Source organism: Falco peregrinus, chromosome 4 (assembly GCF_023634155.1).
Source record: "Falco peregrinus isolate bFalPer1 chromosome 4, bFalPer1.pri, whole genome shotgun sequence".
Taxonomy (NCBI): Eukaryota; Metazoa; Chordata; class Aves; order Falconiformes; family Falconidae; genus Falco; species Falco peregrinus.
Window position 1 is genome coordinate 66,610,452 of NC_073724.1, and position 13,847 is coordinate 66,624,298.

At 38.7% G+C, this 13,847-nt stretch overlaps 1 protein-coding gene across 2 annotated transcripts in view; it reads left to right on the forward strand.

Annotated features, from left to right (window-relative positions):
- Nucleotides 1-13,847, forward strand: part of ABCC4 (ATP binding cassette subfamily C member 4) — a 160,066-nt gene that overhangs the window by 83,864 nt on the left and 62,355 nt on the right. For both annotated transcript variants that reach the window (XR_008746841.1, XM_055801977.1), the window contains exon 20: nucleotides 7,394-7,473. Coding sequence is in view for 1 of the 2 variants with exons in the window: in XM_055801977.1 (XP_055657952.1) it covers nucleotides 7,394-7,473 (80 nt within the window). In the remaining variant the exon portion in view is untranslated. The remainder of the gene's footprint in view (nucleotides 1-7,393; nucleotides 7,474-13,847) is intronic.

Below are 13,847 nucleotides of genomic sequence, written 5' to 3' on the forward strand. Positions count from 1 at the left end.
GATGTCTCCATCAGCAATAAAAATAGAAATTCATTTCCAAGAAGCCTGTTTTCCATTCTTATCTTCATCCTAGTTACCCTTCTTTCTTTAAATCCTACACTTAAAAATAAGATCAAACGCAGTCTTCACATTTTCTCCTCGTTTTCTAACTGTTTTCCTTTTGACAGCATTTGTACAAAAAGCCTTTTTCAAGTAGTAAATTAATTTGGATAGAAGGCAACCCACCTGAATTCATTACAAGCTGGCAGTTTAGATAAATGGATATTATGATCTCAGCATATTTTGGCCCAGTACCACTGTGCCCATTTGCAAATGTCTAAGAAAGTGATAATATTCCTGTCAGTTTCAGGCTGCTAAAGAAAAAAATGGGGTTGAATTTCTTATTTATATTTATAGGATGCCTGTGGGGAAGACAGTAATGCTGTATATGGCAGTTTGTGTGGATCCGTGGTGCTAAACATACATTAAAAAAAGATAACAGACCTATTGACATTTCTTTGTAGAAATATGGAAGAAAAACCAGAGTAGATCAGTAATTGACAGCTATGCAGGAGATGCATTTCCAGATTTCTTTCTGAAGAAATATTTCACAAACTTACAATTCCTTTCAAAGTTGGTAATCCATCTTTAATTATTTTGTTGATTTCATAGTTGTATTTTACAAGGTTGATGTAATGTCTGCTTCCTGCCAACATTTGATAGGGACAATCCACTTTGTCGCTACTTTGATGAAATGGAAGGCTGCTTGTAGTTGCAGTACTTTTTTGTTGTTGTTTTCCTTTCTCTTTTTTTGGCCTATGTGTGTGAACTGAGCACGGGCAAAGCCTTATCAGTCGCTGAATGCCATAGCTTAACAGCAAGATATGTGGGGAGCTGTGGATTTAGACCACTGACAGAATGGGAAACATGTTACGTAGTTAAATTGATGGGCAATTGATACATTAAATGTACCAGATCTGTGCAGCTGTTTCTTTTATTCCTACCTTGCAATGCTTTTATTGCCACGTAGACGCTTCTGAGCATTATTTTACTACCATGCATACTTTAAAAATAACTTTGGTTTTATCAGCTGTAATTCGGCCTGATGACGTACGTGATTTCTCTCTTTAGGGCAAGTTAACACCCCTGCGTGTACACAGGCCGAGGTGCGTGGTCTGCTGTAGCGTGCCTTCCTGGGACAGGAGCGCGCCCATGACAGCCTGCCACGGGGCCACCCTCGCAGTCAGCAGAGTGCGATGCATGGGAGGCTGCTTCACCTCGCTGAGTATGAGGGGGTGGCTAAGTACACGCTTTCGACTGTCTAACATGGGTCCCTCTAAATTAAAGTTGTCTGAGTTGAGAAGAGCATCTCTGTAGCATGACTGCCTTCAAGCCCGTGTGCAATCCCAGCTGGGGTTGCTTACATGTAGTGCTACATAGTACTTATGGCAGAGTACCTTCTTGAATCCATTCCTAGCCTTACAAGTTGCTTTCAGACACGTTTCCGCGAGTTTGCAGGGAGGAGTGGGAGATAATAGTGGTTAATTTGTTACTTTTTCTTAATGGAGTCTGGGCAGTGGGGGAGTGTTCCTGGCTTCGCTGTTGCAGAGTAGATAAAAGAGATTTTGAGTACTTTCCCCCCTGGTAAATGCAGTGTACTTGTAGGTGAAAATTGATATTTAGGCCAATTGCCATGGAGGAGTTCAGGTTACCATGCAAAGCAGTATTTATTAATAACATTTGCATATTGAACTACAGTGTGATTCTATTAAAATTCCCTGGATTGAGGATTAGCCTGATCTCCGAGGGGAAAAAAATTCCAAGAGCTTGCACCCGTGCACACACAAGTGGCAAAAGCTTTCTGTCCCTAGAAGGTCCTTCGCTTTTGCTTTTCCAAAGAGGCAAATCAGTGAAGTAGAGAAGTATTTTTGCAATGAGTGATGAAGCTATAAAGGCTTGGTAAACTCTTTGTGAGGTATATAAAATCAATCTGCCTGCTCTATTGTGTTACACAGAAGTATTTCAGTGAATGCACAGGCCAACAAAGTATACTAGAAGTGCCAAATACATCTAGAAATAGAAATAATATACTGCTTTTAGGGTCTTTGGAATTCAGGTTGCACAACACTGAATGCTGTTGGTGGCATTTGGCTGTTCCAGTGGAGGATCCTAGTTTCTTGTTTAAAGAAAACCCACATCTTTTCTTTTCTGGTGTTCACATCCTAAGTGTTGATTCAGTTTGGATTATATTTCTTTCATTGTGGAGTATGTATAAACATTTTAAATAGGTGTGGAACACTGTCAAGTGTTCTCATTATTTGGATGATAAGTTCCCAAGTATCAGTAGGCACCTGCAGAACCAAAGTGGGTACGTAGCACCTGAGCACATTCTGATTCATGCAATTAAAGCAGTTTACAGAGTGGGGAAGAAAAGAGTATCACATACTGAGGTTTGATGTCTCTTTCATGGAGAACAAAAGAGGTTTGATTCTTTCACTTCAAGTTTAGCTTAACTATTGTGTAGTGGAGGAGGTTTAATGAATCATTGTTTAACTTCGATACTGCCAAGTATTTGACCATTAAATAGCCTGAAATGTGTACATAGCACTTTGGTGACAGACCCTTACTTAACTGTGATTAATTGGCATTGAATAGTTATTTAATTACTTCAGAAGAAATCTAACAACAGTGTGTGTTCTGATTCAGTTGCTTGAAGTGAAAACAAACATAGGACTGTTGAAGAGAGCACGTTCCCTTTTGCAGCTCACTACCGATGCTGCATACCACATGGAAGCCTGAGTGATTAAAATAACAGATACTATTCACAAATTTGCATGCTGTCGTAACGTTGGCATACTTGGTTCTTGATTTGTTAAAACACTTTCTTGTTGCTGGTTTTGTGAAATCTCTTTTGCCTTACAAGTTTTAGATTTAGTATTTTCTTTCTGCTTTTGAAGCTCAGACTGAAACTCACTGGGATAAATAAAGGGTGCAAGTATTAAGTGAGCTTGAAAATTTTTGTAAATGGAAAATACTGGACTAGATCTAAGAATTACTGTCTCTTGGCATGTATCTGTATCACAGAAATGCTCACTTAAGGAATTTGGGTTTTGTGGAAGTATGAAGTATTGTGGTAAGGTGATGTTGATAGTCTGTAAGTTTGGGAGAGAAGGATATTAGAAGTTTTGGAGACAAAATTGTTTGGGGGTGGTGAGTCCTGCAGGTCCTACCCTTCTTGAACAGCAGGTGCAACAGTTTCTTTAATCTGAGGAACCATCCCCAAAAGTTAGGCTTGCAAATGCTTGTAGAAACTGTAGTCATAACTAAGCATTTTGAGTCCTGACTCAAAATGGCTACTTTAACTTTCATATCTGGAATGTTTTCTTTTGCATGCTTAATAATGCATAAGCAAGCCACTGATTTACTGTGCTTCCAGTAAGTGGAAACAGTTGTTTCTTCATACCTTGCGAAATAGACCTCATTTACTTGTAGACATCCTTATAAATGTAGCAATTACTCTGGATGCAATATCACAATGACTATGGGGCACTTTGTGGATATTTCCAAAGCATAGCACTTCTGCTTGGAGGTACATTGCTCTCTCTCATATTGGTGAGGGACCTTGCTTTAGTGGGTTGCCATAGCTTGCTTCAACATAGGATGTGCTGAGTAAAATGCCAGTTCTGTAATATTCGTATGAACAGGATCTGAAATACCCTTCAGGCCTGATTTGTATATTTTCAGGGGGGTAATATCATAGCAAACCAGCAACAAAAAAAATAGGGCTAAAGCGTGTGGCTTTGTGGCTTGATTTTAGCAGTAGAAAACCATTAATGGTCACTGGATTAACATTACAAGAGGGACATGCGACCTCTTAGCAACAAGCAAGGTATTTTCCTAGGCTTAATGACTTCAGGTGAGGTGTTATTTTCCAGAAATACTATGTGCAAACACTAGATAGACCATAAATGACTTTTTTCAGTAACTTGAAAATTCAAAAAAATGAAGTTTTGCTACCAGAGGTTCACCTGAATGTTTATTTCAGAAGCCACTGATTCAGGTCCCCACTGTTTAAATTGCTTTAATTATATCAGGTGGACCTGTAAAAGGTTCCAGTTTTCAAGGTTTGTCTTTTTTCTGCTCACTCAAATTTTAGTCCATGTCATTTTACAGAATTACTGTATTTACATTTTAAAGAGGATTAGGCAGATTAAAAGATGTTTTCATGTTTTATTGATAATGTCAGATTAATTTCCACTTTCCTAGTGGCAGCTCGCAGCTCTGTCAAAACAGTCTGTAGAAACACTGTTATACTTAAAAATTTCATAAGACAGTTGCCAAAAATACAGTTTTGGCAATTAATTAGCAGCCGTATAACCAATGGGAACTGGAATAGTTAGGGGTTAGTGGAAGAGATAGTAAGACCAGAGGACTACTGAGGCTGGCTCAGGTGAGCTAGTTTTCCTTCATGACTGTGTTCCTCAAAGGATTTTGCTGGAGGAGATGTTGCTGTGGAGGTGAACATTGCCACAGTTACTCCTGGCGTGCAGGATGCAGGCAAGTATTCTGCAGCTCTTATTTATATCTATGCCAGCTTTTTACCCCCAGAAGCACCAGGACAGATCTGTATCATGCTTGCAGCTTAAAGCCCTCCTTGTCACAACATTGAAACTTTATCAGGAAATGGTTAGAGGTTGTCGCAGCCTCCTGCTGATCTCTTCTCCCTGGGCTCCAGTGATAGGGCTTGTGGGAATGGTTCAAAGCTGTGCTAGAGGAGGCTTAGACTGGATATTAGGGAGCATTTCTTACTGAGAAGGTGGTCAGACACTGGACCAGGATTTCTAGAGGCATGGCCGATGCCCCAAGGCTGTCAGTGTGGCATTTGGGCAATGCCCATAACAACGTGCTTTCTCTTGTGGTCAGCCCTGAACTGGTCAGATAGTTGGACCAGATGATCCCTATAGGTCCCTTCTAACTGAAATACTCTATTCTATTCTAACAGTTGCCAAAAAAACCAAATCCCAGACTCAAAACTTGCAAATTCCTCCTTGAGCAACTTCAACAGGTGATTCTTCAATAGAAATCACAGGGGTGGGAAATGAGAGCTGAACTCTGAGATGCTTTTGGAACTGAAACGACCCAGGAGTTAAACCTCTTTCTACAGCAAGGATTTTGTAATGGCTTCTCTCCTCTAGCCCTTCAGGCCTTGTCCATACTGTACAAAATGAGAGTAAGCCCAGTGCTTTTCCAGGAACAAATGTGGATATGCCCTTCCACTTGAGCAGTGAGAGGGATCGTGAAGGCATCACTTGATTCCTGAAGGCACCAGCATTGACCTGACCTACACTATGGCCGTGGAAAGCAGTCAGCCTGCGTGACCTTGCGTCCTCCAGCAGTGTCGCATGGGATGGCCTTTGTGCAATAGCTTCTTGTATCAACCTGGAACTACTACAAATAACACTTGTTTGGGGTCAGGAGGTAAAGGGTGATTCTAAGGCTGGATTAAGGTGCGGTTTGCTTGCTGTGAGAGCAGTCCTTTGCCCTTGTATACAGCTTGTCATCAGTGGGTCTCATGGTGTTTGACGCAGGGGCGTGGCACTAGCACCTCTCCTTGCTCTGCTCTTCACTCTGTAAAATAGAGCGAAGTCACTCAGATGGGAACAGTCACAAGCTGGGAACAGGCTGCTAATACCCTGAACCCATCTTGTTTTCCTCATCTCCCCCTCCTGGACAGGCTGCTAAGGAAAGCACTGTCAGAAGGAAGCATTTAACCTCTTTGAATGATTTTCTTTTTGCCAGTGAAATGTTGGTTCATTTGAAAATGACCTGAAATGTGATGTTTAGGGATATCAAGAGGTCTTAGCTACAGCATGCATGCAGTGTGTGCTAGATCACTCTTCCGTGGCCAGTCTCCATGTTAGGAAATCACAGGAAAAGGAAACTGAAAAAAATTGCCTTGGAGTTCCTTCTGATGTGTCTACCCCAACATGAAATAAGTGAAAGGGAACATCCCCAGCTGCCATTGCCAGTAGAAGCAGATGAAAGAGGTTTTGCTGAGTCTTGTCCTGCTATATACCCTTTCTCTCTGTGTGCAAAGCCTAAAAATAGGATGAATTCTACTGTTGTCTACCTTAAGCAGCTGCTTTCGGTAGTGGAGTCCTGCAGAACAAGCTGTTCATCACCAGTATCTCTCTTTGCAGTAGTATCTCAGGCCTGAGGAGAGGAAGCTTTGCATATTGCTTGGTATAGAACAGAAATTCCCTTTAAAAAATAAATCAGTGTTGTGCAACAAAATCCGTAATTCTGAGACAGCTGTGAGAACAGAAAACTGGAATGATGGTTGCTATAGAAGTTAGTTAGGTATCTCTTATCTCTGAATTATGTCTCCAATGCACTCCATGGAAACTTTAAACTTTATTTTCAGTTTAATGAGCTCCTTTGGGCAGGGGTGGGGTGGGGTGGGGGGGAAGTCTTTTGTTGCCAGTGCAGTGAATGTGTTTGTACCAGTTAGAAGTAATAATTGAATCAAGATATATGTAGATAAAAAGGCAATGTGAATGCATGTATGGGCATTACACACCTTGGAAAAGGCCAGATTCCCATCCTTAGCTTAGTTTCTTTCCTGGTGAGTAGAGATATTGATTAATAGAGAAAGATACTAATCCACTTACAGGTGGCAGTGTTATGACTTTAATTATTAAAGAACTCTTGCTGTAACTGATTTTTTCACTCAAGTAGAACTTGGGAAAATAGAGAAGTGTAAATGCTTCACTGACAGCAGATTAAAAATTGTTTTATTAGCTTTAATAAAGATCAGTATTGTCAAGGTTATGAATAAGTATGAATGTAAGGCTGCGTGAACACAAATCTCAGATTTTATTTTGGAAATGCTGGCAATTTGAATCCGTGTATAATGGTGGAGGGGTGGGAACAGAAATAAAAAGGATCAGTTAGATCAGCTGTGATCTGTCTGGGACGTGCATGCACTAGTGAGCTTCAGTCAAGGACAGGAGCAGATTCTGACTGATGTTACTTGATGAAACTTGCATTAAGTTGAACTGTAAACCTTTACTTGCATATGTTGAGCATATAAAGCATGTGTCTTTCACCTGTTAAATTCTACTGAACTATTATCTTCAAAGCCCAGTTTAATTTTTTCCTAGCAGTTTAACGGTTTTATATTTGGGTGAAAGGCATTTGTAAAAAAGTATTCTTCAAAATATATTGCAGTAGTTTTAAAAGATGCCCTTCATGGTGGTTCCAAAAATCGTCTTTTTATCTTTTGATTCCAGCTGTTTCCTTTTAACTGTTACTAAAATGGTAAAACATGGTGTGTTTAAGATATTTTGATCTTATATAATAGAAATTACATTTACTTTATTGTTATTTTTCTTTTCCAACCATGTTTCTGCAGGAAGAATCTTAAATCGTTTCTCCAAAGATATTGGCCACCTGGATGACTTGCTTCCATTGACGTTTTTGGACTTCGTGCAGGTAATTAGGTTGCTACTGCCAAAGACCTGCACTGCATTCTGAATTTAGATTCCTGTGTGCTTTGGTGAAGATCAGCTGTTTGTCACAGATGTAGCTGAGTTGAATGAAAGTACTTGTTTGTGAAAGAAAGGTGCGGCTGAAATTTAACGTGTCAGTAAAAAGCTAACATGAGTAATAACTGGCAGGTAGGAGTGGCTATACACAGCTTGCTATTATGTCAAGATTTCAGTTCATAGTAGCTACATGCTTGGTAAATTGCTCCTGATTTGCCTCCAAGCAATCTGGCAAGCTTATTGCTGTTATAAGAAATATGTCCATAGTAAAGAAACAATCAACTCACATGAAAAGATAGCACAGATTAACCTAATTACATGTCTACTTCCACAAAGAATCAAATGCTTACCACACCATTTTGGATTAAAATAGGTGTGGCTATTTACAAAGAAAAAGATTAGTAGTAATAGGGTGAATATAATAGCCTTAATAGGAACAAGTGAAATAAGTTGCTGCAGACAAGAAAGATGGACAAAGCACTGAGATTTCGATGGTGATGAAAGGATAAAGGATTATATATGACATCAAGGTAAAATTTTTCTGTTGCAGTTGCTATTAATCCTCCTTGTGATAAATTGCAGAGGATAAATCTGCAAAAAAATTGATTGTACTGTATGAAAATAACATGAATCACAGAATACAATGAATTGTGGAGGCTAGAGAAAGAAATAACTTAGTGGATCATATGGATCCACTTAGTGAATCAGACCTGTCATGCTCAAGTCAGAAATGTTTCCTAAGGTGCTATCGCTAACTTTGCTTCATCTCTTAGTGATAACTTATTCAGGATTTAAACCTCATTTTGACTTCTTTAAAAAATAAGCCCAAAAGATCTTGAGTTGAGCAGTTTAATCATGTTGTTAATGCTGAAATCCTGAAAATAGAGAAAAAATATAGTCCAAGAAGTTAGTAAAAACACTTCTTAAGATAAAGTCTTTTTCCTAGTTTAGTGAAGTTGTTAAAGTTGAAGTATCTTGTTTGTTTTTCAAAGCATTACAGTGCCATATGTCATTTTGTGGAAGAAAGGAAGGTTAGAAAGGAAGAAAGGAATTTTACCCATCAATTAAAGTGATTGGTGGTTTTGTGAGTTAGGGAGTTCCTTATAGTGAATATTAAGATTTTGAATTCATGGGCTTTAAGGCCCTGACAAATTCTTTCCTAAAAGTACAATATAAACATAGTTCTCTGTAATCTTTCTATGATATACTACGCATTTTCTACTGTTTATACAGATTCCAAATTTTCGTCAGCCTCATTAACTGTCTTATTAGACAGAAAAGAATAACTTCATTTCAGCTCTCTTGGGATAATACATACGTGTCTGTCTTTTTGGCCGGAAGCTCCAGCTGTCCTGCAATCCTTATCCTCTTCTCTTAGCATAGGATTTACATCCACAAAGTCAAACCATCTATTGCACAGTGCTCCTTGGCCATTAGACCAAGCAATGCAGAGGGGGTTTTATTTGCATAGGTTTGTCCTCTTTAAAGCAAACTGCACTGTGTATGTTCATACTGCATCCTGCTCGTGGCCAGAGCATCCTCTGGGACCTGTTGTCTTGAGATAAACTGATTCACTCTCTTCCTTAGTTCGGTGCATTTACAATAGTGTAAGAGTTGTGTTGCAGCCCATTTGCATGGTGTTTTTATAGCAAGAAACTGAGTGGGTGTTTTGCATGTCCTGGCATGTGGTTTAGAGGCATGTGGGGTTGTCTGAGGATGTAAAATTTGCTGGGAAAGTGTTAGAGAAGTCTGTGTAACCAGAGGGAGCCAAAATTGGTGTGGTCTTGTCCATCCTTCCTTTTGGGAGCAGTTCCTGAAGCAAACTGTCTTGAGAATTACAGTCTTTTTTTTCCTGAGGGAACCAACTGGGTTGCTCCAAAAGAAAGCTAAGGAGCTAACCTGTATGCATGGCACAAAAGACTGAGTCATCTACTAGCAGATTGGAAAACCTGGTTATTTGACCGGTGTATAGATACTTCAGGCAGTGTATGCTTATCAAAATTTAATTGGTCTGGGATGAAAGAATGAAGGCTGTTGCTCTAGATGTGATCGTTTTCTTTTTTGTTAACATTTTTACATTTTGTAAATATTCCTTCTCGCTGATTACTTTGTGCATTTCTTTTAAATTGGCTATTGAATTATTTGTCAAATTCTGTAGTTTGTATTTTAAGTGAAAAGTTTTCCTTTTAAAAAAAGCAAACTAGATGCTACGTGTCCAGTACACTACTAAAAGGATACTATTTTTTAAAGCTTGCTTGTTCTATTTGGCATCAGAAAAGAAAATTTAGGAGCTTACTCTTGATTAATAATGCACTGCTGTCCGTAAGACAAAAGCACTTCCTTCTTGGCAGATTTTCTAAAACTTACTATTCTTGATCAGCAGGCTTGTTGGTTAGTGGATGCCTTTTGAAATTCAGTAGTAAAGATATATTTATTTCTGAAGAAGTACGGATTTGTACAAAGGATAACTGTTATCAATTATGATAGAGATCTTTTGCCACTTGTTTTGTTTGCAGGTGTCTTTTATAAGACTTCCTATAATCCCTTCAGGAAGAAATATTTTCTCCTTTCTAAAAACAGTATTAGCTAAATATAAAAGCTCTGATCCTAGCCATTGTTGTTGATTCTCTGAGAGACATTTCCCAACATTCATTGTGTAAATGGTTGTCAGGAGGAATCAAGTGAAACTTAATAAACAATGCAGTAACTGGTTCATCTTACTTTGTGTGTAGAAGCTTTTCTTGAGCAGATTTGCATTGAAGAAGTGGTTGTTTCTCCGAGTTATTGCTAGAATCATTGTGAAGCATTCCACCCTTTCACTGTATTGGCAAGTGAGTGTATAATTTCTGTACAAGTAAGCACAATGTGATTGGACACCCAAAACCTACAATATAAGCCTGTGTAAATACCTCTAAATAAATAAATAAATAAAATCTACTAGTTTTGGGAATTTCCTAATTAACACTGAGTACCAATTTTAAGGCAATGCTAAAATTGATAATGTTCTTTTTAGAGTGCCTAATGAGATTTATACATTGCACTACAGTCATAGTGAGCATGATTAGTCTAGACAGCTATACTGGATGTTGAAAATTAATACCTTGAACTGAAAAAGTTGCAATTTTTACATCTTCCATTGAGTCAATGAAGAAGAAACAGTATGTTCTCTTCAAGACAGTGGATGGTTACTGTACACCTATTTGTTAAAGCAAAAATAAAAGATAGGTGGCAAGCACAAAAATGCATCGCAGACCTTGTGTATTCTTCTGAAAACCTGGCTGGATTTTGCAAAGCTGTTGCTTAGCAGTAACTTCCAAAGTAGCAACTCTCACAGTGTTTAAAGTTTCCTGCTGTCATGTTTAACTCGAGCCAGCAACTGAGTATCGTGCAGCTGCTCACTCACTCCCTGTCCTTCCCCCGGTGGGATGGAGAGGAGAATCAGAAAAACATAAACCCCATGGGTTGAGATACGAACAGTTTCATAATTGAAATAAAGTAAAATATAATACTAATAGTAATTACAATTAAAATGGAGATAACAGAAAGAGAAATAAAACTCAAGGTGGGACTTGGGGGGGAACAAATAAGTGATGCACACCACAATTGCTCACCACCCACTGACCGATGCCCAGACTGTCCCTGAGCAGTGAGCAACCCCTCCCGGCCAACTGCCTCTGGTTTATATGCTGAGCAGACGTCACATGATATGGAATATCCCTTTGGCCAGTTTAGGTCAGCTGACGTGGTTCGGTCCCTTCCCAACTTCATGTGCCCCTCCAGCCCTCTCGCTGGCAGGGCCTGAGAAGCTGAAAAGTCCTTGATTTAGATTAAGCACTACTTAGCAACAACTAAAACCATCAGTGTGTTATCAACATTATCCTCATACTAAATGCAAAACACAGCACTACCAGCTACTAAGAAGAAAATTAACTCTGTCCCAGCCAAAACCATGACATCTGCCATCTTTTCTTTCTTTGGTTTTAAATGCACCAAAATATAGCACACCTGTCCTTGGAGACATGGGGGCAGGAGGGGCAATCTTCACTTGGAGGCAGTAATTTTTTTTCTTCTTAACTTTACAAATTTTAACAGTATATAAAACATGTCATGGTTAGTGCAGTTGGCTGTCTTTCTGTAGAAGTCATGCTGTATCCACAAGATTTAAAAATAGAAAAGGTCTCGTTTATAAGAATGCATTTATGGCTATGTTTAACTACATGGCTGTTGAACAGAACTCTGTGGATAGCTGTGAAGTATAGAAACCGAAGAGAAACCGAAGTTTAATTTGGTCATTTCAACTGGGATATCTTTAATTGTATGTTTACAGTCCAGTTCACTTATTAAAGTGAAAAATAAACTTTACTGTCCACAATCTAAGCCTGGGCCTTATCTTCTGTAATGGATTCTGGCTGGCCATAACATTCCATACCAGCTTTCCTAAAAAACTAAAATAAAAAGTAATGCTGTGTTCACTGTGACACATTATTTCTACTAAATACAGCACTAAATATGTCTGTAAAATAAGGTAGTAATTCATGTTTGTAGATTGATTCAGATAGTCAAAAACCTGAATGAACTTGTTTGGTGAAGATGGTGTTTGGGGTTTTTTGTGAACTTGCATATTTTTAGTTACTTGCCTTAGTACTGTTAGACCCCTTAGCCTCAGTTCTGCATCTTCCTATCTTTTTCCTATCCCGAGTTATGTATTTTTGGCAGGTGTTTTCCAACTAAGTTACAATTTCCTCAATCTCCTCAGGTAGAGGACTAATTATGTGAAGGCCATTGCAATGGTTTAAAACTTTCCAAGAGGATTTAAACATCTGCTTCATTTAGAGGTATATGCTCTATTTATGTATTTGTTGGTTTAATCAGAGGGCAGGCCTGACAGCAGCCTCAAAGAGCTATCCAAACACAAATAATTGCAGAAATACTTGCTTTAGTTGGTACACAATGGGTCATCCTATAAATAAGTCCAAAGGGACTTAAGGAAGTTGAGTGCCATTTAAGATGACTTGGATTTGTTAGTTTTCTTAGGCTCCTCTGAAAATACCAGCTGATTTACTCAATGCTGTAACCAACTGTTGTTCCTCTTGCCTTAAGCTCTGTGGGAGTACAAAGTTCTGTTGATGTGGACTTTACTGCTAGGTGTGGGGCTTGTGGTTTAAAATCCTATGGTTAAAATGTGTAACGATGTCCAGCTCACACTATACTAATTTGGGAAAAGGTCAGCCAAGGAATAGAATAAAAGAATGTAGCAAAGAAGTGTTAGGAATTAAGAATCCAACATATTTTAATAGTATCTTATGCACATTAGCCCAGATACTCCTAAGAGGACATTATTTTGGATGCTGTATTTTTGAGAGCTTGTCAAAGGCTTGGTTTTAGTACCTGAATCTCACTTTGACTTGAGATAGATCTGTAAAGGCTTAACATCTTTAAACTGTGGTCTCAAATGATGCAGGATAAGTACTCAAACTGACAAACTACCAGTAGAGAATTGTATCTGTAAACCGATTGAATACATAGGACAGTGAAACATATTTCAGACTTTCTTTTGGGTTTGTGAATTACTATGATAAATTTTAAAGGGATGGTTTTCTCTGTAGTTTCTTGCCCTTTTAATTCTTCAGTGATCTTATTACCTGTTAATAGAGTTGATTTTCTGCTTTAGTTTCTAGTGAATTTGAATAACTTAATGTGATGGCCCTTCATTTTGATTTCTTACCCTGTGTTGGATTGAGAGGGGGAAAAAAAAATCATGATCTGTTTTGTTTCTGGAGAACACTGTGAACATGTGAACTATCTGCAGCTGCCCTTGGAAAAGGGCAGTGATTTATTGAGGAAAACTGAATTGCAAAACCTTTTTCCTCCCCAAAATCAACAGCTTGACTGAGTTTAAATAACTGACTTTTCATATCCTTTCATCACACACAAAGGCCTAATCCTGAGACTACTTGAGCCACCAATGTAGGCTGTGGCTGAGACCACCACTGAATGTGCCATTCCCTTCTCACTACACACAAAACACATTGACTGCAGCTTTATGAAGTGAAAACGCTGAAGAAAAGGAAAATGTGAAGGAGGTGTCCACAGTAATTTCTTAAAAAAAAAAAAAAAGAAAGAAAGAAAGAAAGAAAAAAAAGCTGCTGCATCTGGATATTAGGAACAAAAAGTGCCTCAGACTGGAATAATAGCTTGGGTCACTTGCTTTCGTATGTGCACAAGAGTGGAACTGCCGTTCCTTGTTTCAGTACCACTGACCCCTGCATTTTATCGTGTGAAGGTGTCAGGGAAAGTGTGTAGAAGAAATTCCAGGATCTT